The sequence below is a fragment of the Cervus elaphus genome, chromosome 24 (genome assembly GCF_910594005.1).
Source record: "Cervus elaphus chromosome 24, mCerEla1.1, whole genome shotgun sequence".
NCBI lineage: Eukaryota > Metazoa > Chordata > Mammalia > Artiodactyla > Cervidae > Cervus > Cervus elaphus.
Genome location: NC_057838.1, coordinates 27,117,089 through 27,142,221, shown reverse-complemented (window position 1 = coordinate 27,142,221; position 25,133 = coordinate 27,117,089). Strand labels below are relative to the sequence as shown.

At 45.0% G+C, this 25,133-nt stretch overlaps 1 protein-coding gene across 3 annotated transcripts; it reads left to right on the top strand.

Moving 5' to 3' along the window:
• On the top strand, window positions 1–23,734 carry SEC22C (SEC22 homolog C, vesicle trafficking protein). Of its 3 annotated transcripts, none has more exons than XM_043886151.1 (7): window positions 1–105; window positions 7,425–7,633; window positions 9,512–9,675; window positions 11,797–11,976; window positions 14,653–14,771; window positions 16,486–16,551; window positions 18,447–18,990. In XM_043886151.1, the coding sequence occupies exons 2-7, from the start codon at window positions 7,452–7,454 to the stop codon at window positions 18,645–18,647; spliced, it is 912 nt and encodes a 303-aa protein (XP_043742086.1). In that variant the 5' UTR covers window positions 1–105; window positions 7,425–7,451; the 3' UTR covers window positions 18,648–18,990. The 3 variants fall into 3 exon arrangements, with proteins under 3 accessions (XP_043742086.1, XP_043742084.1, XP_043742085.1); XM_043886149.1 differs by lacking the exon at window positions 1–105 and adding an exon at window positions 219–668; XM_043886150.1 differs by lacking the exon at window positions 1–105 and adding an exon at window positions 220–452 and having other exon boundaries at window positions 18,447–23,734.
• The last annotated feature ends 1,399 nt before the right edge of the window (window positions 23,735–25,133 follow it).

The window sequence follows — 25,133 nt, the reverse complement described above, 5'->3', positions numbered from 1 at the left end:
CCTACTTCCACACATCAGAACCCGGCAGAAACTAAGCTTAAACTGCGAAGCCTCTTCGCACCTCCGGACGTGGGAATTACATACTTGGACCTCAGACTCACGCGGGTGAGAACCGGGAGACGCGAGGAAAGCTGGAAGGCGCGCCCTAGCGATGCCCAATCTAGATTTGGGTCGAAGCCCTTTAAGTAGTACTTCATTCAAGACTCCTCCGGGACCCGGCAGTGGAGGCGCGCCAGGATTGGTCGGTTTGGGTGTGGGTGTTGCTCGGCACCAGCGAATAAGCGGGGGCAGAGGGATGTTGTGGTTCAAGACTCACGCATGCGCAGGGTCGTCTGCCTGTGCCTGGGCTGCCTGTGACCCGGGCCAGGTCTGCCCGGTGGGCTGATTGCAGAGGAGGCGGAGGGTGGCTCGGCGGGAGGTCGCCGACTCCCGGAGGCCGCTGTCGGGGCGAGGTGAGGGCTGGCGGGCTGAGGCGGGCGCTGCGGTCCGTTAGCCGAGAGCAGGCGGGGTCGGGTGTGGCGCAGGGCGGGCCTGGAAGCGGAGCCCCCCTACCCCGGCCCGTCCGGCCCTCTGGCCCGGTTTAGCTCTCCAGGGCTTCTTGGGGCTTCCCGAAGTCTCAGCTCCCCTTTCTGCCGCCAGCTGCTCTCCTGACTCTGGGACGACCCAAGGTGCGAGCCTGTGGGAACCCTCAGTTGCCAGATGCCGGTGGAGCGCTGCCCACAGTGGGAGGAGACGGGGTGTGTCCGAATGATGGGATGATTGTTTACTTAATTATCCACGAACCTCACGTCAGAGTATTTTAATAACAAACAAACTTCCCTTAGCGTGCAGATCTTGTAAGACTTGGTTTACCAGATACTGGGTTTAGTAGACCAGCTTTTGTGAACATCAGTTGTCGGAGGTGATGAGCATATGTGCCGGATATAGGATTACGTCTAGATTCCAGTGTCAGAAGGATTAAGCACTCCGGTGCTTAATTAGGTTTGTGGACATCAAAGCCACCAAAGAATATTCCCAGTGGTGAAAAGTAATTGGTGAAATTTGTGACACGGTCAGAAAAGAAATAAAATTCAGACGGTGGATAGGGTCAATTTTCATTAAATTTACAAAGAAAGGAATTGATTCTGATAGAGATAATTTTAGTAAAATGAAAATGTAAATAATTGAATACTTCCTTATTGCTAAATAGAATTAAATTGACATAATGGTTTGCCCTGGAAAACACATTTTAGGCAATGTTGTTATAGCTCTAAGAGTTTGTGTTTACAACACAAAGAACATCTTGGGGTCCCAAAGCTTTTTATCCTTATAAAGAGCCTCAGAGATCAAAAGCATCCAAAGATGACTGCTGATCAGAGAGAAAAAGTGACTTATCCAAAGGAATACAATGAGTGAGGAGCAGTTGTAACTAGTGTAACCCTAGGTCTTGGCTCCTTCTATTAGCAGATCTCTGATTCGTTATAAGTATGAATGCTCCAGGGGAAAGAAATGTTTTAGCAAGATAGAGTTGCTGTAATCCCAAAGATTGGATTTAGAGACACAGAGTGTACTGGAAAGATCACAGGCTTTCCAGTATTTCTGAGTAAGGAAGTTTGGGATGGAATACTAGCTCTACCACTTGAGCTTTACAACTACCATTTCCCCATCTGTCCAGTGTAGATTATGCCTGCCTCATAGATAGTTATCAGCATTAAACATCATCAGTGTAAAAAGTCATAGCATAGTGCCTGGTATATAATAGTGTGTGTGTGTGTGTGTGTGTGTGTGTGTGTGTGTGTGTGTGTGTGTGCGCGCGCACGCGCGCGCGTGCTCAGCCATGTCCAACTCTTTGCGACCCCATGGACTATAGCCCGCCAGGCTCCCTGTCCATTAGATTTCTCAGGTAAGAATACTGGAATAGGTTGCTATTTTCTTCTCCAGGGGATCTTCCCGACCCAGGGATCGAACAGCAGATGTCTCCTGTGTTTCCTGTGTTGGCAGGTGGATTCTTTACCACTGAGCCACCTGGGAAACCTGGCATATAATATTAGTTGGTATCAAATTCCATCCCCTACTCTTCTTAGCTCCTAAGGAATGGCAAACTTGACCTGTACCCTCCTCCCTACCTCATCCCCAAGCAATGCAGAACCAAAGCACTTTCTTGAACTACAAATGAGGTGCGCCCAGTTCTCAAGTCATGTGGCTGAAGGTGAATTCAGTAAGGGAAACGTAATTTTCTCTATTTTGTCCTATGTATTGTGGTTTTGAGATGTAAGCAATGCATTATGGTGAACCCTTGTGTTTGGATATATGTGTGCCAAGTCAAACTTGTTTTGCTTATTTAAATTTCTGTTTGGTAAGGCCTGGTTGTTTAGTGCTGTTTGTCTTTCCCCCTTTCCCTCTTTGGAAAGAGGAGGAGAAGTGTATGTGCTTGAGGTTTGGGAGAGAGTTAAGGATACAGAGATGAAAGGAAACCTGTGGGAACCAGGCTGCCCTCCAGATAAGCACAGCCTTTTGCCAGTAGATTAGGGACAATTGATGACATGATCAGTTTATAAATAGATGCTGAGAAAAGGATTTAGGAAATGGCAGAGGCAGATTAAAATATAATTTTTATAAAATCTAATAGTAACTAGGGTGCTATATTTGATTACTACTTCAGTGTCTTTTAAAATTTTTCATTTATGTAAACCTCTTTCTCCATTCCAAGTGGAGATTTATTGTAGGAAATCTTTTTAATTAGTTTTAAAACTTAGTTTTTAAATAAGCTTTATTAGTTTAAAAGTTATATTGAGAGCTTCCTGATATGTGCCAGGCATGGTGCTAGGTTATAGGGTCCCCTGGCCTGTAGAAGGAGCTAATAAGACAGATTTGTTTGTCTGTGTGAGCACTCTTCAGCTGCCTTTGTCCTTGTATAACTTTTTCTGTAACTGAGGCATGATTTTCCAGATTCATGCCACTGCTTTCCTTTTATAAACTGAATACTGGTTATCTGCAAGCAGCTTTTATTTTAATGAATTCAGAAATTATAGTACCTTCCAGTTTGGAAATGCTATTTAGTTGCAGAGCTGCTCGCTATAAAACATGCCCTTCAGTATTCATGCATAAATCATCAGAATTACAGTTAATTAGCATAAAAGAATATTTTTCTACTAGTAGAGATATTTTAAAATGACATTTAAACATAAAAAACAAGTATGAGCTGAATTTAAGTAAGTGATATAAAAACTTTAAGTTAATACTTTTTTCCATTTTTATGTTAAAGTAATTATACTGACTGATTCAAAGGACATGAACTTGGGCAAACTCCGGGAGACAGTGAAGGACAGGGAAGCCTGACTGCAGTCCATGGGGTCATAAGGAGTCTAACACGATTGAGCAACTGAACAACAGCAGTTATACTGACAGAAATTTGCAGAGATAGTACAGAGTATGACTGATAGATTGTATGATAATCGCATGTTTAGTTAAAAAAAAACAAACTGCCAAGCTTATATTCCATGCCAAACTTATTTTCCAGAGTGACTGTACCATGTTAAAGTCCTCCCAGCAGTGTGTGAGAGATCCCATTCCTGTGCATGTTTGCCAGCATTTGATATTGTCACTTAAAATTTTACCTGTTCTAATCAGTATGTAATATTATCTCATTGTGATCTTAAGTTGCATTTCCCTTAATAGCTATTAAGAGATGCTAGATATCTTTTCACATTCTTTTTTGTCATCTCTATATCCTTTTTGGTGAAATGTCTGTTCATGTGCTTTGTCCATTTTCTAACTGGATCTTTTGTTTTATCACTGTTGAGTTTTGATAGTGCTTTAAAAATTCTAAATATCTAGAGTCCTTTAGGAAGTATGTAGTTTAAAAATATTTTCCCCACTCTCTCGCTTTTCTTTTCATCCTCTCCACATGGATTTTGGCAGTGCAAAAGTTTTAAACTTTGATGAAATCCAATTTATTGGAGTTTCTTTTATGGATTGTGGTCTGTTGGTCTAACCCTTCCTCAAGTCCTGAACATTTTCTCTTTGTTTTCTTCTGCTTTTACATTTTTACTTTTTACACTTAAATTTATGATCTCTTTTGATTTCCTTTTTATGTAAGGTGTGAGACTAGGTCAAGATTCTCTTTTTTTTCTTTTCCTTCCTTCCGCTTATACCTCCCTCCCTCTCTCTTTCTTTCCCTATAGATACCATTGTTCCAACACCATTTGTTGAAAAGTCTGTCCTTCTTCCATTTAATTGCTTTTGTACCTTTGTCAAAAATCATTTGACTGTTCTTGCTTAGGTCTAATTTCTGGGTTCTGTATTCTGTTTCACTGATCTTTGTGTCTATGCCTCTGCTAATCTGTGTGTCTGTCCCTCTGCTAATAACACACAGTCTTGGTTACTGTGGCTATACAACAAGTCTTCAAATAGGATAGTGAGGTATGGTCCCTTTTATTCTTTTTCAAAATTGTTTTAGCTATTTTAGCTTCTTTGCCTTTCCATATAAATTTTAGAATATTCTTATTTATATGTATAAACTTTCTTGCTGATATTTTTACAGGAATTATATTGAACCTGTATATCACTTTGGGGGGAGATCTTTACTACGTTGTCTTCCAGTTCATAACATGCTATATCTCCTCACTTACTTAGGACTTCTTGGATTTCTTTCAGCAGTGTTTTGTAGTTTTCAGCGTACAAATCCCAACATGTTTTGTTAGTATTGCATTAAAAATGGGGTTCCCTGGTGGGTCAGATGGTAAAGAAACTGCCTGCAGTGCAGGAGACCTGGGTTCAATCCCTGGGTCAGGAAGATTCCCTGCAGAAGAGAATGGCAACCCACTCCAGTATTCTTGCCTGAGAAATCCCATGGATAGTGGAGCCTGCTGGGCTACAGTCCATGGGATCACAAACAGTCGGACACATCTGAGCAACTAACATTGTATTAAAAAAAGTATAGTTTTATTGAGATCATTTTGGGGATGATGATAAATGGTATTTTAAATTTTTGTTTCTATGCATCCATTGCTGGTATATAGAAAAAGAATTGATTTTTGTATGTTGATCTTATATTCTTAAACTTTGTTGAACTCCTCTTTCATTTGAGGAGGTTTTTTGTTTTTTGGTTTTTTTTTTGTAGGTTCTTGGGGATCTTCCATGTAGACAATTATATCATCTGCAGATAGGAGTCATTTTATTTCTTGCTTATTTCTTCCTTTCCTAGTTCCTTAGACTTTTTACATTTTTACCCCTCAATGGAAAGTCTGGGGAGATCAGAGAAATGGGCTATGTATGGTCTGTTGCCTGGTAGACTAATTTTTATTTTGTAGTTGTTGTTTAGTTGGTAAGTCATGTCTGACTCTTTTGTGTCCCCATGGACTATAATCCACCAGACTCCTCTGTCCATGGGATTTCCCAGCCAAGAATACTCTTGGAGTGGGTTGCTATTCACTTCTCCAAGGGGTTTTCCCGACCTGGGGATTGAACCCCTGTCTTCTGCATTGCGGCAATGGCACCCCACTCCAGTACTCTTGCCTGGAAAATCCCGTGGACGGAGGAGCCTGATAGGCTGCAGTCCATGGGGTCACTATGAGTTGGACACGACTGAGCGACTTCACTTTCCATTTTCACTTTCCTGCATTGGAGAAGGAAAGGGCAACCCACTCCAGTGTTCTTGCCTGCAGAATCCCAGGGACGGGGAAGCCTGGTGGGCTGCACAGAGTCGGACACGACTGACTCGACTTAGCAGCAGCAGCAGCTCCTGCATTGCAGGCATATTCTTTACCATCTGAGCCACTGGGGAAGCCTTTAGCCTTCTCTTATTTTTATACTACTGCAGTTTCTTCATGTTTAAACTGGGATTAATTATCCATTCATCCATTACAGATATGGTCTTTATTCTAAGAACTTACCCTTAGGTAGTAGACATAGAAAACAAAGAGGTAGTTTCTGGGAATTTAGAGAGGTAAAAGTACTTCTAGGAGGGTGTATTGGAGACAGTCCTTGGTGGGGATTTGGATGTGGGGAGATCTGAGGAATGTGAACTCAAGTGAAGAATGCACGGAGGCACAGAGGTGAAAAGAGTAGCGTGTATCCTGGGGCTCCCGTTTCCTACTGCTCGTGAGAATTGAGGTGCCAGGTTACATCCCTAGTGTTCTTTGGAAGAAAAGCCCACCAGTGCACACACCTGCTAATATCCTGTCCAGGTAGAGGACCTGACAACAGGGTCTGTGAAACAGGATGTGTGGACACATGGAAAGATGCAGTAAAGCTGTCAGAGCCACCTCCCTCATCCCTGGTTGCGGGGCTGCCTCATGCAGGTGTGCCGGTGACGCCCCGTGCGAGCACACACACAGGCTGCAGATGGGGGCTGAAACCCCCCCAGGCTCTGCCTGCCACACTGGTCCAGGGCTGTTTCCACCCTGAGAAGCACCTTGTCCCAGTTTGCCACAGGCACCGTGAGGCCTCCAAATCTGTCTCCGAGTGTTTCTTAATGGTGCTCACATCATCATGGCTAAATATTTAGTATCTTACCATAATATCATTTGCTAAATGACTGACTTTAGCTGTCTGGAGGAACTCAGTCATCATTCTGAAGATTGGCCCAGTGTCAAAGGTGCAGAAATTCAGGAGGACACGCTATCCTCTCTGTTTTCTTTTTGCCTTCTGCCTTCCTTGCCACCAGCTTGAGGTTAAATGCTTAGAATCCCTCCACGTGAGGTGAGGATATGGCAAGTGACCCACTCAGCACTCACCTCCCTGGAGGGCCTGAAACGCGCAGCTCCCTAGACCCCAGCCCTCTGCATCAGTGTCAGGCTCATCCTGTCCCCTCGGGGCCATCTCGCGACCTGTGTCCTGTTCCTCACTGGTCACTGCCGTGGCTCCCTTTTGGCCTACTTCCTCACATCTCCATTCCCTTATCCCAGTCAGTTTAAACTCTGGAAATGGAGACATTCATTCAGTTCAGTTCAGTTCAGTTCAATAGCTCAGTCGTATCTGACTCTTTGCAACCCCATGAATCGCAGCACGCCAGGCCTCCCTGTCCATCACCAACTCCCGGAGTTTACTCAAACTCATGCCCATTGAGTCAGTGATACCATCCAGCCATCTCATCCTCTGTCATCCCCTTCTCCTCCTGCCCCCAGTCCCTCCAAGCATGAGGGTCTTTTCCAATGAGTCAACTCTTCGCATGAGGTGGCCAAAGTATTGGAGTTTCAGCTTCAGCAGACATTCATTAGAGAGAAGGAAAAGGAGGATTTCAAGTGAAGATGAGACAGGGAGGCTAATGGAGAGAGCATAGTTGGAAGTGATCTAGCAACAGAGGGCAGGGAGATGATAATAAAAGCCACACATGCATTTGTGGTAGAGGTGAGGGTGAGACAACCCAGAGTGAACATTTCCAGGGCGGGCTGCTGGCAGCTCATCGCCAGGCCCTCTGTAACAAGGTGACCTTCCTTCCTCAGGTGTCCTCATGACTTCTCTCGCGGACCATGTCCTTGATCCTTTTTGCCTGCGTGGTAAGGGTGAGGGATGGACTGCCCCTCTCGGCCTCCACTGATTTCTACCACAGCCAAGACTTCCTGGAATGCAGGAGACGCCTCAAGACTTTAGCCTCGCGACTGGCCCAGTATCCAGGTCGAGGTTCCGCAGAAGGATGTGACTTCAGCATCCAGTAAGCAAGCCTGTTCCCTGTTCCAGAATATCAGCCCAATTTGGGTCACTCTGAACCATGTGCAGAGAAGGCATTATGCTAATCACACCATATGAAAAGAACGTCTCAGGTCAGACAGCTGTTCAAGGTCGTGTGTATCTATCTACGGTAGAATGAAAGGCACTCGAAGTTTGCTGCCTCAGCCTCACCTCACTGTGAGTGGAGAGGCCATGAGCACTGGGAGCACCAGGTCGCCCAGTCTTCATGGTTTTAGTTTGGTAGTTTTTTCTGCCTTAGGGTGTGGGCGTGGAGAAAAGGCAAGTCAGGAGGAAATACTGGATTAAAATGTCAGGACAGGAAAAGGATGAGAGTGAGGACGCCAAGAAAATAAAGCTAGACTTGGAGTTCTAGCCCTCAGTTTTTGCTTTTTAAATTTTTTTCACCTTTAAAGCAAATTTTAAAGTAAAAAAAAAATTTTATGTGACAGGAACAGGGGAGGGAAAAATGAGCATCAGTAGGTCCGTCTTCTCAAGGAACTCCAAGTCAAATGAGAGGACGCTGAACATAATACAGTGAGGGCCAGTGCTCCAGTGGAAGCAGGAATCAAGTGGTCACAGTAACCATGGTCATAAGAACTAATATTGTTTTCTGTGGTCTAGGCCCTATTCTAAGTGTTGTAGGTGGCTTATGAGGTAGATAATGGTATTGGATCTATTTTACAGGGAAGGAAACTGAGGTTAAACAACTTTTTAACCTAAGGTGGTAGAGCCAGGATTTGAGTGCAGGCAACTAGGAGCCAGGTTCTCCTTGTGTGTCGTTTCTTATTTTAGGGCTTAGAGACGAAAGGTGTTCTATGGAGGGATCGGGGGCAAGGCAGGTTTTGAAATCTCAAAATGGCCTGTTACAGATTTTACATCTGTCTTTTCCAGAATTTAGGTTTTCACACTTCCCAAGTCCTTTTTGCTCCCCTTGAATAGTAAATTTTTGATTCACCTGATAAGTTGGGATCCATTACAGTAATCCAGTCTCAGAATCAGGAAAATGAAAGGGAAAGTCCAGGCCTGCCTCCAAGCTGGGTGGTGCTGTCAGGCAAGAAGAGTCGTGGCCTGAAGAGGGACCCAGATGGCAGGCATGTGAAGCTGTCACCATTGGCCGGGCTCGGGGTGCTCAGGAGCCAGCACTAAGCTGCATCTGCCCACATCTGCAGCTCCCTTCTCTGGGAGCCTGAAACCCCCTTCCTTGGGGGTCCCATCCTCTTTAGGCTGGAATAATCTCACATTCTATGCACATTTGTGCTGTACCTCAAAGAGGAAACCTTTTCTCAGTTAAAAAAAAAAAAAAGCAAAAACCTATGACTTCAGATGAAATTCTGGGCAATTCAGTCATTATTTGAAAAGTAGAATATACAGTGTTTATTCGTTTGTCTTTCAACTTAAATGTTCACCATTCTTTTCACAGAGGAAACTTGAGACATTTTTTCTTACAGGTGAGCAGTCCCGTAGTTCGTTTAATGATCAATAAATTAAAGTGATCCCCTGCAGGAGGGCATGGCACCCCATTCCAGCATTCTTGCTTAGAGAATCCCACGGACAGAGGAGCCTGACAGTCTAGAGTCCAAGAGGTCATAAAGAGTCGGACACGACTGAGCGGCTTAGCACAGATGCAGGCAAGTTAGAGCAATCGCAGCTTGTCAGCGGCAAATGCTGCTATACATTTTTGAGAAAGTGTAAGAAAGGCGCAGTCCCGGACAGGCCCACCTGAAGAGACAATGTGTATGCAACGGACAGCTCCAGGACTGTTCAAGGCCCAGCAAATCCAGAGTGGAGGCAAGGTGATGGCCGGGTGCAGGATGTGAACAGGCGGGTCTGTTCCCTGGTGACGTAGTCCCTCTCATTCCAGCTTCTCTTCTTCGAGGGACGTGGCCTGCATGGCTATCTGCTCCCTCCAGTGTCCGGCAGCCATGGCCTTCTGCTTCCTGGAGACCCTGTGGTGGGAATTCACAGCTTCCTATGACACCACCTGCGTCGGCCTCGCCTCCAGGCCATATGCCTTTCTCGAATTTGGTTTGTAACACACTTTCTTAGTTGTTGTTCTTTCTTGCAGCATTGTATGTGTAGAATTTCCAGTTTGAGTCTGGCTCTGACCATCTGGGAAAACCACTGGAGGTTCAGGACCGTGTCCCTGAAGAAACGCCTCATGCCATGAAATTTCACGGCAATGAAAGGGGCCTGCAAACTTGGAGGCTCAACACTGGCTTTTTACCTCTCCGGAGCCTGGAGCGGGGTGGAAGAGGGTGAACCCTGTATCTTATTCTGGAGTAGGGGGTCAGCAAACTGCAGGCCGAGAGTCTGTTTTTATAAATAAAGTGGAACACAGCCACGCTTGCTCTATTACTAACAGGTTGTCTGTGGCTGCTTTTGCCCTTCCCTGGCAGAGGTGAGCCATTGTGATGGACCATCTGGGGCCTATAAGCTTAAAATGTTGTCTGTCCGGCACTCTGAGAGCACTGTGCCGACCCCTACTCTAGGGTAGCGCTGCTTAAGGGTGGTTCGTGGACCTGTGCTTCCAGTGTGAGGCACATACAGGGAGTGACAATAAAAGGTTAGAAATTCTTACGGTACTTGGACATTCCTGTGATATTTTCGATTGTATTTTATCCAAGTATCTGTATGCAACCATTTGGAAATAAGGAAACACTGGTCCTTCATGCAGAGGTTCGAGAAGCACAGCTCTGGAAGAGAAGACTGCTTTTCTAGGCTCTGCCAGAGAGGCCCTGTGGAGGCCCAAGGGTCTGGAACACAGCAGTTGTGATAGCATATGCCCTGTTTCTGTCAGGTGTGATTCAGGTCATTTTTGAGGGGGAGAAGAGGAGTGGAGGTGGGAGTTGGGGAGTTCTCCAGTCTTAGTGTAACCTGCCATGGTCCCGTGATGCTCTTGAACGAGGGGCTGACAGCATTTGGTCCTCAGGGTCAGGTGCAGGGCTGGCACCTGGAAGTGTGGCCACTTAGGCTTTCTGGCAGCTCCTGCTCACACCCCGTCGTGTGGTCTGTGGCCAGCCCATCAGTAATAGGGCCAGCACTGTCTTCTGGTGTCACCCAGGGATGCTGGGAAACTCCCTGGTACTCCAGCCTCCACCTGGTAGGACTGTGACACAGACCACAAGTTCCTCTTGAGTCTCCCCGTGAGGATGGCCACTCTCAGCCCCACTTCTTCTGTGTCCCCAGGTAGACCACAGCTGCAGCATCCCTTGACTATCATTTGACTGGCAGCTGGTAGACCCGTGTTCTGTTCTCCCCCCTCATCTCTGCATGCATCGTCCTTCCAAAGTGGTGGGCTTTGTCTCACAGGATCCCCTTCCTGGCATCACGTTTGCTCATTATTGAGTGAGAGTAGGATGAAAGTAAAAGTACATGGATATTAGGAGCTTCCTGGGTGGCACAGTGGTAAAGGATCCACCTGCCAATGCAGGAGATGCGAGAGACCTAGGTTCAATCCCTGAGTTGAGAAGATCCCCTGGAGGCAATACACTCCAGTATTCTTGCCTGGAATACTTGCCTCTGGCAAGGAGCCAGGTGGGCTGTATAGTCCATGGGGTCACAAACAGATACAACTGAGCGCATGCACACACACACACACCACACGGATATTAGAATTATACATGATTTTGTTTTGTCAATATATTTGAAACTTCACCTCAAGTACTTATTAAAAGTTGGTAATGGATTAATACTAAATGTAAATAAAATAATTAAAACCAATACCTTTCATATAATCCTGGTTTGCACAACATATCCACATTCATTTGTAGTTTTTTTTCACACGCCTTTCTTGAGATAATCAGGTCAAGAATGACTGTCCCCATTTTGCAATCTTAGAAATCCTTTGTGAATGGCCCAGGTTTGTACTATGAGTTGTGCCTGAGCTAAGACTCAAGCCTGTCCCCCTGATTCGCTTGCCCCTGAGGTCCTGATGGACAGACTGTCACATTTTAATTATTCTCCTTTGAGAGATTGATGAGACCAGTCCTGCTATCTACAAATCACTTGACCCTCATGTGTAGCTGACACTCTTCAGAGTCTTGGCTGACTTACTAACTTGCTTAGAAATGCAAATTTCATTGTGTACCTATTGTCTTATAACATCCACTGTGATGACATTCAGTTTGGACTGCTCTCTTTTCACAGACAATGTCATTCAGAAAGTGAAGTGGCATTTTAACTATGTAAGTTCCACCCAGATGGACAGCAGCTTAGGAAAAATTCAGGAGGAACTCAAGTTCCAGCCACCAGTGGTTCTCACCCTGGAAGACACAGATGTGGCCAACGGGGTGATGAACGGACACACGCTGATGCACCTGGAGCCAGGTAGGTGGCCTGCTGCTCTCTGGTATTGATGAAAATGAGGTAAGAGTGTATATTGCAAATGGACACTGATTGTTTGACTAGGAAGGTGTTTAGGTGGGGAGTGGTATATAAAATGTGTGGGGGAAGAAACATGGGCTGATCTTGTTTCCAGGTGGCTTTTATTTAAAAAAAAAAACAAAACAAAAAAACAAGCTATGACAAACCTAGACCAGCATATTAAAAAGCAGAGACATTACTTTACTGACAAAGTATGATCTCTCACATCCATACAAAGCTATGGTTTTTCCAGTGGTCATGTATGGATGTGAGAAATCATACCTATGATGTGAGAGGACCATAAAGAAAGCTGAGTGCCGAAGAATTGATGCTTTTGAACTGTAGTGTTAGAGAAGACTCTTGAGAGTCCACTGGACAGCAAGGAGATGCAACCAGTCCATCCTAAGGAAATCAGTCCTGAATATTCATCGAAAGGACTGATGCTGAAGCTGAAACTCCAATACTTTGGCCACCTGATGCGAAGAGCTGACTCACTGGAAAAGACCCTGATGCTGGGAAAGATTGAAGGCAGGAGGAGAAGGGGATGACAGAGGATGAGATGGTTGGATGGCATCACTGACTCAGTGGACATGAGTCGGTGGACATGAGCAAGCTCCAGGAGTTAGTGATGGACAAGGAAGCCTGGTGTGCTGTATGTAGTCCATGGGGTCACAAAGAGTCAGACTGTGCAACTGAACTGAACTGAAGGAGATTTTCATTCTCTTTGGCTGGAAGTCACTTGTTGAATAGTACAGATTTGTACATTCTCTCTCTCTCCTTTTTCCCTCTAACAGTGAGTCCTTATCTCATCACTGCAATGGTGAAACATTGCAAATCTCCAGCAAGAAACCCACTCCTTGATGGAAGGAGTGGAGGGCTGTGGGGATGAGAGTGGGCAGGGGTCAGGGGTCAGGGCTTCCAGACCTCTCGCTCTTGGGTTCTCTGTGGGACCCAGAGACATCTCTCTATCCCTTTGGATTTCTGAGTCCCTGTCTGAGGAATGAAGTGTTGATGAACATATTCACAGTGCCCTGGCATCCGTGACTTAGTCTGCCACTAACAACATGAAGCGTTCAATACCTAGCACATAGCAAAGCATGCTTTTTTGTGTTCTTTGTTTACAGTTATATCCAATTAAACCAACTTTTAGTTGAAGTGGATATTTGCATTCTAAGAACTCTGTAATAGTATAATCCTTCCCCGGAAGACAGAACCATCTATACTCTAACAGTCTAATTACTTTGTTAACAGTAAACTGAATTTTGAAAGTGGTATATTTAAAATGTTCACATTTTTTTGGCTTAACTTTGGTTTTCGATTTGAACGTTTCAACCAGTGAATTCCTGGATTGACTCTTATGCCATTCAGTAAGTTGATGTAATTTACATTGGGATTGAACTTAACATTCATGGAAGGAAGACTAGGGCATCAGACCCCAAGCTTCTCCTTTGCTGTACCTGACGACGGGTCACTTTGTGATGTCTGTTTTGTTTTTTAACCATGTAGACAAGAGGAACAAATGCAGAAGGTGACAACTTGCCTATCTTTCTAAGACTACCCCGTATTGTCCCAAGTCTAGAGTCTTAACAGGTAGCTCTGTTCTGAGAGGAACTTTGATAGTGTAAACTAACACACTAACAATAGGCATCAGTTGGGCTGTGGTGTATGTATGTGTGTGTACGCATATGCGGGAAATGTGAGGACAAAAAAGGATGATTTAAAAGGAGACAGCAAGGACTTCCCTGGAGGTCCAGTGGCTAAGACTCCACAGTTCCAATGCTGGGGACGGGGGGCTCACCCCTAGTCAGGGAACTAGGATGCCACATGCCAAGTGGCACAATGAAAATATAAAATAAATTAATAAAAGGAGCACAGCAAGAGAATGGGTGGACCCCGCTTAATTGTGTGAACCAGAATCAGTTTCAGCAGTTATCTATAAAGAGGGAATGATCATTTTGTCTTCATTAGAGTTCTGGAAATAGCTTGTAGCTGAAATAATACATGTTTCCCTCCTCTTCCCAATAACTTTGGAATTTAAAAAATCACATTTGCTATGATTTGCTCCAGAAGCACACGTGACATTGAATATTGTCCCTATCAGAAAAAGAATGGAACATTTTACATGCTGTGGTTGAGGTGTGTAATAGAAAAGTTATAGGGTTTGACAACCAATTTACAACTAAAGCCATAAATTGTTTTAAATTGGGATTTCTCAACCTAAGCCCTACTGACATTTTGTACTGGAAATTCTCTGTTATGGAGACTGTCCTGTGCATTATAGCAATCCGTTCCCAGGGAGGACAACCTAAAATGTCCCTAGACATTGATTGAAGAGCCTTATCATCTCTGGCTGAGAACCGCTGGTGTAAATAGAAAGGAAATGAAGCACTTAAGAAAATCTATGCTTGCTTAAAGAAGGGCCTCTTATCTCGAAGACATTCACCTTGGATTCCCAGATCCTTTCTGTCCTTCATTCCTTGCCTTTTCCCACTCTAACTACCCCTGCTTTTTAAATTAATGTGTTTGCAATTGTGTGTTCAATTTAACTTTTTCATTAGCAGAGGTCTAGTTAATGTTTTTACTTTTTTTTTTCATATAGAAATTATTTTCACTTAACGCTTCCTTTTTTTCCTTGTGAAGCTCCTAATTTCCGAATGGAACCAGTGACAGCCCTGGGCGTCCTCTCCCTTATTCTCAACATCATGTGCGCTGCCCTGAACCTCATTCGTGGAATTCACCTCGCAGAACATTCTTTACAGGTGACCTTTTCTATCCAGTTTAAATCAAAAGACACACGATGGAAGAAACAGATATGGGTGCATATTGTTTATAAGGTTATTATTTACTACGTTTTAAAAATTGAAGTAAAATTCTTACTTCTTGTTTTATTCTTCGTAGTGAGTTGAGCAAATAAGAAACTTGCTCTTTTGTATTTGTTTTCCTGAGAAGTCAGAGGGGCTGCTGGAATACTGGTGAGAAATGGACAACTTGCTACAAGGACATCAGGCCACCCTGTAGCCCTGGAGACACCAGGAGTCACTGCAGGGGCTGGGTTGTTCATCCAAGGCAAAGTTTGACTCTCAGACTTTAAGATTCAGGCCCTTTTTCCTTTGGTAGAGTTGTCTCATAATCTGATTTATATCATTCAGATAGATACCAGCCTCCCTGTGTGTTTGTCAAAAGAACTGTATCACTATGAGGTTGATTTGCCAGCCTGCTCATCTCAAAGCAGCTTTCTCTTCTAATGCTTTTTGCTTATTATTTTTAAATTTTGAAGTATTTCAAGCACTTAAAAACAAGCATGGAACCATTATGAACATGAACAGATAGATGTTAACTTTAAAAACAGAGTTTGGGATAAGTAGATGCTGCTGCTGCTAAGTCACTTCAGTAGTGTCCGACTCTGTGCGACCCCATAGACAGCAGCCCACCAGGCTCCCCTGTCCCACCAGGCAAGAACACTGGAGTGGGTTGCCATTTCCTTCTCCAGTGCATGAAAGTGAAAAGTGAAAGTGAAGTCTCTCAGTTGTGTCCGACTCCTAGCGACCCCATGGACTGCAGCCCACCAGGCTCCTCTGTCCATGGGATTTTCCAGGCAAGAGTACTGGAGTGGGGTGCCATTGCCTTCTCCAAGTAGATGCAAACTATTACATTTAGAATGGATAAACAAGATCCTACCGTATAGCACAGGGAACTGTATCCAATCTCCTGAGATAAGTCATAATGGAAATGAATATAAAGAAGAATGTATGTGGTGTATAACTGAGTCACTTTGCTGTAGAGCAGAAATTAACACAATACTGTAAATCAACTATCCTTCAGTTAAAAAAAAAGCCAGACTCATGATGCTCACACCCAAGCATGTGGTAGCTAAAATCTGAAGTGCAGTTGAGGTTCAATCTCAGGGTGCTTACAGAGACCAAGGTGTTTGGGGAATGGCAGCAGGCCTGGGTCCTGAGTGGTGGCTGGCTGTTTCCACACCCCACTTTTGGCCAACAAGAGGTATGGTTCCCACTCTTAATTGTTTATGATGACTCGTAAGCAGATACTTACCAAATGTCTATATGCACTAGAACAGGTGTTCGTTGCTCAAGACATAGTCCCTGCCTCAGGGCACATAGCAGAGTATGGTGACATCACTCAGGAGGTGGCAGTACCTGGGGTGGGAGGAACTGGGGACAGTTAGTACTGACAGATTGGATTTTGAGAGGTGGCCAGGCTGGGCGTGGGGACATTGCAGGTTGCGGGCTCAGCACACGTGCATGGGAGCTGGACGTGCTTGGTGTATCCAGGCCACAGACGGATTTTACGTCACCCCCTGGTCTGGTACCTGAACAGGGGCTTGTTTCTCACCCAGGCAGGGACTTTGTATTGTCAGTTATACCAGACCCAATGCAGAGTAATGCACTTCGTGTCATAGTGTTTCATTCCCTCTAAATATTCCTTTTCTTGTGTTCCTCATATTTGTCATAGGTTGCACATGAAGAAATTGGAAATATTCTGGCTTTTCTTATTCCTTTTGTAGCCTGCATCTTCCAGGTGGGTGAAATGTTGATGTTTTAGTGAGTGGGCTAAACCCATTACCTTATTTTGCTCTGTTGGAACCATCAGTGAGTTTCCCGATCCTGCTTTTGTTCCACCAAGACATTGGTTCAAATCACGGACAGTCCCAGCCCTTAGCAGAACAACTTTCCACCCATCCTGTCCAGTCCTCTCATTTTACAGAGAAAAGACTCTGGGGCCCAGAAAGGGAAAGTCATTTGCCCTAGGTCTCAGGGCCTTTCAACAGTGCAGGAACAAGAAACTAGAAACCGGGACTGGGCTCCCAAGAAGTGAGGGATGAGACTGCAGTGGGGATTGGGTTGGGCCTGACCAGTGTGAGGCAGAGCCCGGCCTTGTGCTCATTGCTGGGCATCCAAGTACAGAAATGTCCTTCTGCAGAACTGATGCCTATGTATGTGTTTTTTTTTTTTTTCAGACACAGGACTGGGAAAAAATTTATTGTTTCTAATAGAAATACCATCTGAGTCAAATCTGTCCTTAGGAAATGAAACAAAAATTATAATATTAACTTGAGCACTTTGATTACTAGTTATTTTCAGATAAGCTGTGTACCTAAGGACTAGAGTAGGAATGAACTTTTGAATCCCCTATGAAAAGGTAGTAGTGAAAGTGTTAGTTGCTCAGTTGTGTCTGACTCTTTGTCACCCCATGGACTGTAGCCCACCAGGCTCCTCTGTCCATGGAATTCTCCAGGCAAGAATACTGGAGTGGGTAGCCATTCCCTTCTACAGGGGATCTTCTCGACCCAGGGATTGAACCCAGGTCTCCTGCACTGCAGGCAGATTCTTTACCGTCTGAGTCACCAGGCAAGACTTGAATCCCCTTTAAGCAGAGTTAATTCTAACAAAAAACCTGACTCTCTTTCCCCACCTTCTACAAAGTCTAGGATTTTAGTACCTTTTCTGTATATTTAAGCCACTTCTTCTTTTAATTAAAAGTTCTTTTCTCAGGGCACTTCCTCTCTCTTCTGCATACATCCTAGATGGCCTATTTTTAAGAATTATCTGATTGTGCAAAAAGAAAATTTCAACCTAAGATTGAAAATACACTCATTCTTTGGAAAATCAAGTCTCCAAGATCATGGGTGTTGCTGAGAATAATTTCCTGGACCTTGCATTTCAGGGCTGCAGGGATCTTACAGTTCCACCTTCATCCCCTCATCTGTGGTCTTACTTGATTAGCTCTTTCGATGGGGAACTCTCCCTCCCACTTCACTGTGAGCTTTTGTCAGATTGCCCTGTGTTTTCAGAATGTGCCTTTTTTTTTTTTAAACATTCAAACAAAAAATGATTTCCAACTTTTGCAGAACAAGAATATCCTCTTTCTGTGTGATAGCCCTACAGGAAGCATCATTCTGGGAGACCTTCCCCTGAGTCAGAGATGCTTCTGAAGATGTAATAGGGAGGCTGTCTAGGAACAGTGGTACCCTATATAGTTGTAACTCAGGAAAAGCTAAAATAGTAAAAGCACAGCTTCTATCACCAACTTTGTCACCTGTTATGACTCCCCCAAAGGAAAAGTTCCTTTGGAGGCCAGTTGCTCTTGTTAGTGTATCCCCACCTGGCTGTCTGTCCCTGACCCACATCTCTTCTTTCTCTGTAGCACAGCCTGGACATGTCTGTCTGTATTTCTTAACTTCTTTCAAGAGGGCTGTGTTCTCATTCCTCCTGTGACCTTCTATTTAACTTTTGTTATCTCTTCCAAATCCCCACTTTCATCCACTGATTGACAATAACTGATCCAGTGAGTCCAAGCTCCACTGTAACAAATTTCAGTTTAATAAGCCAACGCTTATGAAACGACTCTGCAGGGTGGGTCGTTTGGCCATCTTGTTATCTCTGATGGGCCTCCCTCTTCTGGTGTCGTTTCAGTGTTACCTGTACCTGTTCTACAGTCCAGCCAGGACTACGAAGGTGGTGCTGATGCTGCTCTTCATTTGCGTGGGCAACGTGTACCTGCATGGGCTGAGGAACCTCTGGCAAATCCTCTTCCACATAGGAGTGGCTTTCCTGTCTTCACATCAGATACTGACAAGGCAGCTTCAGGACAAGCAGTCTGACTGCGGAGTGTGAGGATGAGGCCACGGGATGGACGGATCCTTTGATTTTCCTCTAAGGGTCATCGGCGTTTCCCCTTTTACTTCTTGACTTCACCTCAAGTTTCCATCCTCGAAGTTCCTTTCAACCAAAGCAGACTGACCCTGAGAACCAAGATTTTCTTCCACCGGTGCAGCGGGAAGCATGAAGTTGCTGGCCATCTGGTCTCAGTTTTGTGTGAGAGTTACTGCAGAATCTCCACTTCAGCACTTTGGACAGCAGAATCTGGGCGCCCCGTCAGAAAGCACACTACTGGAAGACCAGCATGGAATGGTTTTGTTCTTTTACGTTGAGTGATGCAATAAACCACTAGATTCAGTATCAGTAGTTTTAAGTAATTGGCAGTTGTCTCCAAGGAACCACTTAAACATCTGTATCAGCTTTTCAGTCTAAATGTGACTTTGGTGAGTTTTTTTTTTTTTAAGAGGGTCAGCACAGGGTGAATTAACTTAAAAAGTGGTTTATAGGTATAACATAGATACGTTTTGTTTACATTTTTGATAACTTAGGTCTGATATGATACCTTTAGAATATTTAAATATATTTTGGATATAAATTGAACTTCACTTAGGGTAAGAACAAACTGAAGCTGAGATAATGGTTGAGAAAACTGAATTTATTTAATTTATATATAACCTTTCATGGTAGTGGGACTGTAGGGATACAGAAATATTTTGTATTTATTTGCAGGGTATATCTGAATATTTTTAAAATTGAGTAACCAGTGCTACTGGATCATAAGCTTGTAAGCAGAAGTGAGACTATCAAGACTCCTTGCAGTTGGCCACAAACTAGAGTAGGTGGGTCACACATTCACACAGTGGCACTTTGAAGTTACAGGTGGAAGAGGCTGCTGTCATCAACTTTGTATGTGGCAGCCAGGTGCCAGGCATTTTAATCATGTCATTTAATACTTGACCCTGAGTACTTGTTCTCAGAAGACCTCACAAATTAATTACTCCTCTACAGCTTTCCTAATCATCTTAATTAGATTCAGTTCAGTTCAGTTGCTCAGTCGTGTCCGACTCTTTGTGACCCCATGGACTGCAGCACACCAGGCTTCCCTGTCCATCACCAACTCCCTCATTTTTGTATGAACAAAGGTCATGTGTATGTTAACTTTTTTAGAGCTTTATAGCTTATAAAGCTTTATAATTAACCCTGTGCTCAGTCCCTGGGTCGGGAAGATCCCCTGGAGAAGGAAATGGCAACCCACTCTAGTATTCTTGCCTGGAGAATCCCCATGGACAGAGGAGCCTGGCGGGCTATAGTCCATGGGGTCGCAAAGAGTCGGACATGACTGAAGCAACTCAGCACACACGCAGGTGCTCTGAAAAGTTACTTTTTTTTCTCTCATTGTTAACATTTTGACTGATCATAGTTTTCCAAAATTTAGATCTGAATATGATCCCTGAGGCCTCTAGAAACTTCAGCCTGGGTTGTCCAGTACCACTCAGGAGGCCATTTGGGAAGTTTGGCCTTTGGATTGTTCTTTGTAGAAGTCTGGAATATGAATAGCTCCACCATATTGCATAGAATACTCTGGGTTGAATTGTGTGATATTGATAAATTGCAGATTCCTATTTTGGTAGTTTTTAAGAGTTGAAAACTATCACAAGAGTTAGCGAGCAGGTAAGGAAAGCAAGGATGTCATTTTAGGGAATTCAGTTGACCTTGGTCATTTCATTACTGGTGGTGTATTGTTACTGAGCTACCTTAGTGTCACTTAAAAGAAAAGTTCATGTGACTAGGAACTGTAGTGGGAAAATGTTGCCATGGTAACTTTATTTTCTTATAATAGAATTTCCTATTTTTAATCAAAGTATTTGGACGTGAAAGTTACATTGGCAACATCCTCAGATGTTAAACCTCAGAGTCATCTCCCCAGTGATTTCTCAATCTGCATAATTTTCTGCGGGGGCTTCCCTGGTGGCTCAGATGGTAAGAGAATCTGCCTGCAATGCAGGAGATGTGGGTTAGATTCCTGGTTTGGGAAGATCCCCTGGAGAAGAGAATGGCAATTCACTGCAGTATTCTTGCCTGGAGAATCCCATGATAGAGGAGCCTAGAGGGCTACAGTCCATGAGGTTGCAAAGAATCAGACACAACTAAGAGACTAACACTTTAATTTTCTGCATCCCTAGCAGATAAATTTTCAAGCTTTCTGGGACACAACTTTGAAGAGATGGTGAAATAGAATGGGAAGCTAAGGAGAAGAGACAATCTTTTCATATTAGCAGCACACACAAAGCTTTAAAAGTTGATTAGAACAGCTTACCAATATATTGTTTCATCTTGAGCTCGTGTGCTATTGGTGTTGCCATGTAGCCTGGTACCCAGACACCCTGGGGGTCTGTGATCCACATTCAGCAAGTAGTGAAGGACAGTCCTTGCAGAGGAGACCCTCCTGGCCTAATGGAGAGGTGATCTACAAGCTGGTCCAATGTGGTCTGAATCTGTGAACACCTACATGGGGTTTAAGATTTACTTTCACAAACCAAAGGGAAAAGACGCAGTCGGCAAACAGTACAGAGTAATGACCACATAAACATTATGTAACTGAAATCCAGCTAAGAGCAGCCTCAGTCTAACTGGAGGAAGAGGCTGATGATAGGAAAGGCGTTCTGGAGATTTTATCCAAGGGAAATTGCAGGCTCGAGGTTGACTTGGGTCAGGCGTAGAGTTTTTTAGCCCTGTGTCATCCTTGGTGCCTCATCCTTGCCCTCACTCCGCCATGGGCCTTTGTTTTAGCTGCTGTAGCACCTTTGTCTGCTCAGTCGTTAACTGATCTCAGGGGGCCACTAATGTTGGAAAACCCTTAAAAGTGCCTTCTGGTGTCAGATGTGGCAAGATCTTGAGCATCCCTGTGTGCAATGTCCCGTCTGCTGTTTCTGGGCGGGGGTGTGGCTCCGTGCTCTCTAGCAGGGGCCGAGCCCAAGGCTTCCCCACCCGCAGGTGTGCTAGTGAGGGAAACACGTAGGCTCTGCTTTTCTTTCCCCAGGCCGGCTTGACTGTGACAGGGCCGTGCTCGGGTTTCCTGCCCTGGGCAGGGACACTCGGAGTATATTTGGGTGGGATTTCCTCTCGGTACTGGAGGCCTCAGTGCCCGCAGTGGGAGGATGACCATGGGCTCCCAGTTTTGCTTCTGCAGCTGGCACTCCTTTTATCTGTGAGTCAGTTTTAAAGTTCTTCAAAGGGTAAGAAAAAGGGTATTGGAAGGAAATGAGAACATTTAGCATCCTTCCTACCACCCCCACCTGAGTTCCCTGTTCTTTCCCTAGGAGCCCCCATTCAGGTCTCCCCTGCCTCTTTCCACCTCTGCCGCCTACATTCCAGTCCTAGAGGCAGAGGCTGAAAGTAGAGGCTCTGGAGGGAGGGGGAAGCCACCTTTCACTGTAATCGATAGGGAGGGTCCAGGAGCTTCAGAGAGGGAGCAGATGACGCAGGCCCAGCTCTCTCCCCTGTGCACCCCAGGCGCACAACAAGGCTGGCTGTTTGGGGTGCAGGAAGCAGGGGACAGGCCAAGAGTGGAGCTGGGGCCTGGCCAGTTGTTGGAAGACAGCAGCTGTCCCCTTGGCATATGGGGGTTGCACGCCATACCTTCAACCAGGGCTGCTGTTCACTGTTCTTTGATGGAATCAGCCCCTCGTCACACCGGGATGGGTGACCCTCAGATAACAGCACCGTGCACGTGAGGACTGGCCACGAGGGAGGCTTTATGGAGGCCAGGTGAGCACACAGACACCTGCCCTGATGTTGCTCACATTCCAGGCGATTCTACACAGAATCCCAGTCAAGTACGGGGAAGACTTACCTCTGCGCCCTGAGCATTAATAAAGGTGGGAAAAAGGAGAGTCGATGTGCCCTGGAGAGGTAATGCGGGATGGAGCACCCTGTCAGTCAGCCCAGGCCTGGAGGTTGGCATGGTTATTCCACTTGGTCCCGCTCCACAATGGGCGAGTTGTGGCTCATGGGCTGGGGTCCTCTGGGAAATGGTGGTAGTATCAGCCTGCTCCCCAGCGAGCTGTCAACAGGGAAAAAGCGATCATGGAGGGGACGCTAGGTGAATCCATTATTCATGTGCAGCAGGAGAAAGGCTTTGCATTTGGTTCACTCAGCATGCAGAGGTTCTGCATGCTTCAGGCAGTGCAGCTCAGCACAGCCATATCTTCCAACCTTTACAAAAAAACGCCTCCTGCTTCCACTCCATAAAGGCGGTGGCCTCTCTTCCTCCCCCTGGACCTGCCTCCTGCCTTCCAGGCACAGCACCTTTAGTACCAGTGTTGTTTGGTCCTCCAGGATCCAGGGAGGCCAGACCTGCTGGTTAGACCGAATCTCATGGCCTGTTTCTGACCCAGGTGAGGAGAGCTCTGGTTCTGCCATCTGGGAGCAGTAATGTCAAACTTGTGTTGCTGGGGAAACGTGATTGGTAGAGAACCTGTGAAGAAAGACTTGTCAGTAAAATCTGGGAATGGAAGGCTATAGGAACATCTGCCTGTATGCACTGATGGCAAGGCTGTTGCCTGCAAGCACCTTTATGCAGTGTAAAATGATCAAACCCGTCCTGCTTCTTTATCCTGTGCTGGGTACAGATGACCTTCTTTAACCCTTACACTTAAGTGATTCTGGGTTCTTCTACAAGTATTATCCTATGAGTCATTCATACGACGTGGCCCCCAGGATTCCATTTTGTTTCATAGAGTTTTCCACTAAGGGCATTAAAGATTGAGGCTTGTTTAGCCAGGGAAGACCATTTATTTCACATATTAATTTTGAATGCTTGCTACCCTTGTTATACGAGCTTCTTACTGTTTTCATGTAATAACAAAGATCTATTTTGAGTAAATGGTGAGTGCGTTTTAACAAACTTTCACACAGTCATAAAGTCTAAACTTGTGTTGATATAGGTAAAGAATGTTGTATAACTGTTTATATACTATGTATGTATGTATATATATATATATATATATATATACACACACATATATATGTGTATGTATATATATATAATAAACGAGGTGGCTCCAGAAGTGGGAAGAGAATAAATCCAAGGTGCTCATTAACTTGTGTGTTTGTGTGAAAAATTCTGAGTTGTGGGCCTGTTTTCCTAGAGGGGGTGATGTGGGCCTGGCATAAGGGAGGGGGTTGTGTTGATAGAAATGAAATTCAAGTCCTCTTGCCCGGTGAGGTCTAGACAGGTGCACGGTCTCAAATAGTCTTCAGCACTAATCCGTAGAGTCTGGAATGCAATCATGGGTCCAGGAAAAACCTTGGGAAAACCAAAATAGCAATTGTGGCCCTGCCCTCGGGGCTGGGAGGGCTGCCTTCTATGCAGCCTCTGCTTCTACCTGGCAGTGTGCCCCCAGCCAGTTACCTTCCCTGCTCTAGGCTCTGAGCTCCTGTCATATCGTTTTTTCCTTTTTTCATTTCCCAGGACCAGCCCTGTCAGGAAATGGCCACCAGAGGGCACACCACCAGGTTCCTAACCAGGTTCCCAGCCCAGGGACCGGTGCTGTTTTGCAGGGTGATGATGATTCCTTCAGCAGCTGATAAAATTCCCAGAAAGAAAACAAATGCACCCACCTTTCCTGACCATGCTTTAAGCACGTTGGGGAACGCATGCTCCAAGTTTCTCATCACCGTCAGTCCTGAGCGAAGGTTTTCGGAGGAGGACGAAGACTTCCAAAATAAGAATCTGGACTATTGAGTTCTGGGATTTGGGAGTGGACAGAACCTTTAGGTACCATCAGGGGCAACCCTGTTGCTGCTCAGATGCAGGAGTTGAGGCCTGTCCTAGGTAGCCGGTGTAACCGTGTAGCCCAGAACACTGTCTGTCAGTCAGAACTCCTCTGGGCTGAGAACAAGGTGCACTTGGAATAAAAAGTGCCGCAGAGAATAAAAAGGGATCTTGGCCCATAAAGGGTGCCCTTTTTGTGCCAGGAGGGCTGTGTGCTAGTTTAGGCTGAGGAACTGCCTTCCTTTTTCTGGGACTCTAACCTCTGTGGGGCCAGGTAGCAGGGCTGCTGCCTGACGGCGGTGTAGCATCCTTGGGCAGAGACAGCAGAGGAGTGAGGCTCAGGAAGGGCCCCACCTGAGTGCTCCTGCCTCTGCTGAAGCAGCTCCAAGACACCCCCGGTTGAATGTGCAGGACGAAAACTATTATGATCCTTGAAGAACACGAGGGAGTGTTATATTTGACCCGGGATGAAAGAGTGCTTCTTAAACAAAACGGCATCACAAGCACGACCCTCAAGGTGAAATGATCAATGAACCTGATGACATACGAATAATGATTTCATGCGCACCGTTTAAAGAATGAGAGAAGATATTTACAATGTCTGAAACCAGCAAGGGATTAATATACAAGCAAGTCCTGAAATCATTAAGAAAAGATAAGGGACTTGAACAGAAAAAATGAGCAATTTGCCTAAGAGAAAACCCAGAAAGCTAATAAGCATATGA

Bases quoted from the DNA above. Each gene is read 5' to 3' on its own strand.
- SEC22C (XM_043886150.1), top strand. From the start codon at position 7,452: ATGTCCTTGATCCTTTTTGCCTGCGTGGTAAGGGTGAGGGATGGACTG. The intron at 7,634-9,511 runs GTAAGCAAGCCT...CTCTCATTCCAG, and splicing joins GGATGTGACTTCAGCATCCA to CTTCTCTTCTTCGAGGGACG. The intron at 16,552-18,446 runs GTGGGTGAAATG...GTGTCGTTTCAG, and splicing joins TTGTAGCCTGCATCTTCCAG to TGTTACCTGTACCTGTTCTA.